This window comes from Chinchilla lanigera, unplaced genomic scaffold (assembly GCF_000276665.1).
Source record: "Chinchilla lanigera isolate Chin_1 unplaced genomic scaffold, ChiLan1.0 scaffold00098, whole genome shotgun sequence".
Classification (NCBI taxonomy): Eukaryota; Metazoa; Chordata; class Mammalia; order Rodentia; family Chinchillidae; genus Chinchilla; species Chinchilla lanigera.
This window is the reverse complement of record NW_004955499.1, coordinates 586,513-590,360: the sequence shown is the minus strand read 5'-3', so window position 1 is coordinate 590,360 and position 3,848 is coordinate 586,513. Positions and strand designations below refer to the sequence as shown.

The 3,848-nt window shown below is 59.3% G+C and overlaps 1 protein-coding gene across 1 annotated transcript in view; it reads left to right on the top strand.

Annotated features, from left to right (window-relative positions):
- Gtpbp6 (GTP binding protein 6 (putative)) overlaps positions 1-3,848 on the top strand; it is a gene marked incomplete at its 5' end in the record, with an annotated part of 6,656 nt that overhangs the window by 1,633 nt on the left and 1,175 nt on the right. The window contains 5 exon segments of the mRNA XM_013505582.1: positions 275-345; positions 444-574; positions 843-913; positions 2,637-2,795; positions 2,882-3,090. Of these exon segments, the coding sequence (XP_013361036.1) occupies positions 275-345; positions 444-574; positions 843-913; positions 2,637-2,795; positions 2,882-3,090 (641 nt within the window).

The following is a 3,848-nucleotide window of genomic DNA, read 5'->3' as shown; positions in this document are numbered from 1 at the left end:
TCACTTCCTCCCACTAGGCCACTTTGTGGATTCTACTGCCTCCCCGCAGGGACTAAGCTTTCAGTGAGATCCCGTAACCCCACCAGGTCGGGGGAGACACCTGGGGTCCAACCACGGTAGTGTGTATGTGCACAAGCGTGTCAGACCCACACCCCTCAAGGCAGGCCCCGCCGCACCCGTTTCCCTGAGCAGTGTCAGGGAGCCCAAGAGCGCCCACCTCGCATCTCACGGGCCTGGGGAGCCGTGAGCTCTGACGGACCCTGTGTTCCCCCAGAGCGGATCAGGGCGTCTCCAGAAATCACGTCCGTGTTCCTGAACGTGGAGCGTATGTCCATCCCCACCAAGGTACTGCAGCGTCGGCCCGCGCAGCCCCTCGTCCTCCGTGGGCGGCGGCCGTGGCCGGGCTCCCCTTGAGGACTCCGGGCTCACCGTCTCCCTTCCAGAAAGAGCTGGAGGCGGCCTGGGGCGTGGAGGTGCTCGACCGCTTCACCCTCGTGCTGCACATTTTTCGCTGCAACGCCCGCACCAAGGAGGCGCGGCTGCAGGTGGCGCTGGCTGAGATCCCCGTGCTCAGGTAGGCCGCTGGCCGGGCCCTGCGTGTCACACGGCCATGGGGCCCACGCTGCCCGCACGCGTGGTCACTGCTGGGCGTGAGGACGAGGGCGGTGCCTGGCAGCCCACCCTCCCGTCAGGGACCCACCCCTGCGCGTGGTCCCTCCTCCCTGGACCCCCAGCGCAGCGTCCCTTCACCCCAGTGCTGGGGTCCCTGGGCTTCGCCATCCCTTCCTGGGAGGGATCCCTGTGTGCGGCCGCTGATGGGGTCCCCTCTGTGTCGATGCCAGGGCCAGCCTGAAACACAGCACCGCTCGCCTGGACCGGCAGGGCGGAGGCTCCCGGTGCATCATGGGCTCAGGTAAGGTGTGCCCGCACACGTGGCCCGAGGCGGCTGACCCGGGTGTCCGGAGGGCCACGGTCAGCTCAGGTGGGAGGGCTGAGCAGATCCCTGGGTGACCCCCGGGGGCTCAGCCTCGTGTCCACGCGGAAGCAGGTGGAGGCGTGCTTGTCCTGGTGTGTCCCGCTGTCGTGACGCACGCCGCCCGGGGGGCAGTCGGTTAAGGATGGAGGTTTGCACTTGTACCTCTGGAGGCTGCAAGCTCAGGAGCCTGGGTGAAAGCAGGAGCGTCTGAGTACACTGGCTGCCTAGTCCACGAAGCATTAACACAGGGCCAATCCGCTGATTCAAGAATGGGTTAATCCACTGCTGTGTAAATACGTTAGTAAGCAAATGAATTAAGCCACCAGCCCATGAGGAGACGGACCTGCTAACCCACGAACGGCCCAGTCCACTAACCTATGAGTGCATGACCCCCTTGACTTGTGAATTGATTGACCCACCGATGCATGAGTGAGCTAGTTTGCTAATTTATGAATGGATTAATGCAGCGGGGCGTGGGGGCACACGCCTGTCATCCCAGCACTCAGGAAGCTGAGGCAGGAGGATTGTTGCAAGTCCAAGACCAGCCTGGGCTACAGAGTGAGCTCAAGGCCAGCCTAAGCTGCACAGGAAGACTCTGTCTCAAAAAGATGGATTAATCCAATACTTTATGAGTAAATTGGTCTGTAATGTATTAATCTACTTTTCCAGGAGTAGATGAGCCTACTGATGGATAAGTGGCCTAATCCACGACTCTGGGAGTGGATGGGCCCCTTAATCTATGAATTGATTAACCCGGTACTCCAAGCGTGGGCTAATCCACTAATTCATAAATGGATTAATCCACCAGCCCATGAGTAGGTGGATCCACTAATCTATAAATGGCTTACATCACTAATCTGTAAGTGCGTGAGCGCATTAATCTGTGAATTGATTAACCCACCAGTGTGTGAGTGAGCTAGTTTGCTCATTCGTGAATGGATTAATGTAGCCGGGCGTGGTGGTGCACACCTGTCATCCCAGCACTCGGGAGGCTGAGGCAGGAGGATCGTTGCGAGTTCGAGACCATCCTGGGCTACAAAGTGAGCTCAAGGCCAGCCTGAACTGCATAGCAAGACCCTGTCTCAAAAAGATGAAAACAAAACAGAAAAAACGATTAACCCACCCATGCGTGAGTGAGCTTGTTCGCTCATTCACAAATGGATTAATCCACCAGTTTGTGAGTAGATTACTCTATGATTGATTAACCCATTAGTCTGTGAGTAGATGGATCCAGTCATCCAAGAACGGCCTCGCCCACTGATCTGTGAGTGGGTGAGCTGTTAATCATGAATTGATCAACTCGTGATCCGTGAGCGGGTTCATCTGCTAACTCATTAATGGGTTAACCCAGCAATCCGTGAACAGATTAACGTATAAATGGATTAATCCAATGTTCTGTGAGTCCCTAGCGTAAACCGTGAGCTCCTTAACCCATGAGTGAGTCGCTCCACTAATTTGTAAGTGGACGAATCCAGCAGTCTACGCAGATTAGTGTAGAAATGGATTAATCCACTGGCCCATGGATACCGGGTCCAGCCCTGGAGCTCCGGGCCTACTGACCCGAGAGTGGGTAACCCGCGCACCCGTGAGACCGACTTGCTGATCTGTGAGCGCGTGCATCGTCTGTCCACGCTCCTGACCGCGCCCCTCCGCCGGGCAGGCGAATCCTTCCTGCAGCTGCAGCAGCGACTGCTCAGGGACAGGGAGCTGAAGATCCGCCGGGCGCTGGAGCGGCTTCGGGGACAGCGCAGGCTGCTGCGGAGCCGGCGGGCGCAGCGCGAGTTCCCGGCCGTGTCCGTGGTGGGCTACACCAACTGCGGTGAGGACGCGGCCACAGTTGGCGCTGACCTACCCCGTCCCCCGTCCACCCCTGGGCCCCAGGCCTGACTTGTGCCCGTCCCACAGGGAAGACCACGCTGATCCGGGCCCTGACGGGCGACACAGCCGCGCAGCCCCGGGACCAGCTGTTCGCCACGCTGGACGTCACGGCCCACGAGGGCCAGCTGCCCTCCCGCCTGCCCGTGCTCTACGTGGACACCATCGGCTTCCTGTCCCAGCTGCCGCACGGCCTCATCCAGTCCTTCGCCGCCACGCTGGAGGACGTGGCCCATTCGGTGAGCAGGCGGGGACCCCGGGGCGGGGCTTGAACCCCGGAGCCCTCTGCAGAGCCGAGGTGTCCCCGGCCATTCCACAGCCTCCAGGGGAGAGCCTCCTGCCTCTGCCTCCTCCCAGGGCTCCAGGTGGCCGTGGGCTGTGGCCCCATCATGCTAGTCTGTGCCTCCATCTCCTCTGTATCTGCGTCCTCTCTTCTGTCTCTCACGAGGACACTGCTGTTAGACTCAGGAGGCTGAGGCACGAGAGTTTCCAAGAGATTAAGGCCAAGCTGGAATCCATAGTGAGATGAAACACATAAATAAACAAAAGAGGATGATTTTAAAAAAAAAAAAAAAGTGCATCCCAGCCAGGTGTGGTGGTGCATGCCTGTCATCCCAGCACTTGGGAGGCTGAGGCAGGAGGATGGTTGTGAGTTTGAGACCAGCCTGGGCTACAAAGTGAGCTCAAGGCCAGCCTGAACTGCATAGCGAGACCCTGTCTCAAAAAGACAAAAAAAGAAATGCCGTTGAGCTCACTTTGCAGCTCAGGCTGGTCCCCATGCTAGCCTGGACTAGAGAACGAAAGCCTGCCTCTCTCAGAGCAAGACGGTGGAACAGTTCCAAGCCAGGCGTGGCAGTGTGCCTGTAATCACAGCCAGTTAGGAGGCTGAGGCAGGAGGCTTGCAAGTTCCATCCCAGCCCGGGGAACCTCGCAAGCCCCCGTGAGGGAAGGAGCTGCCGGTGTCCCTGCCCTCGAGCCGGCCTGGCCGCTGGGGCCC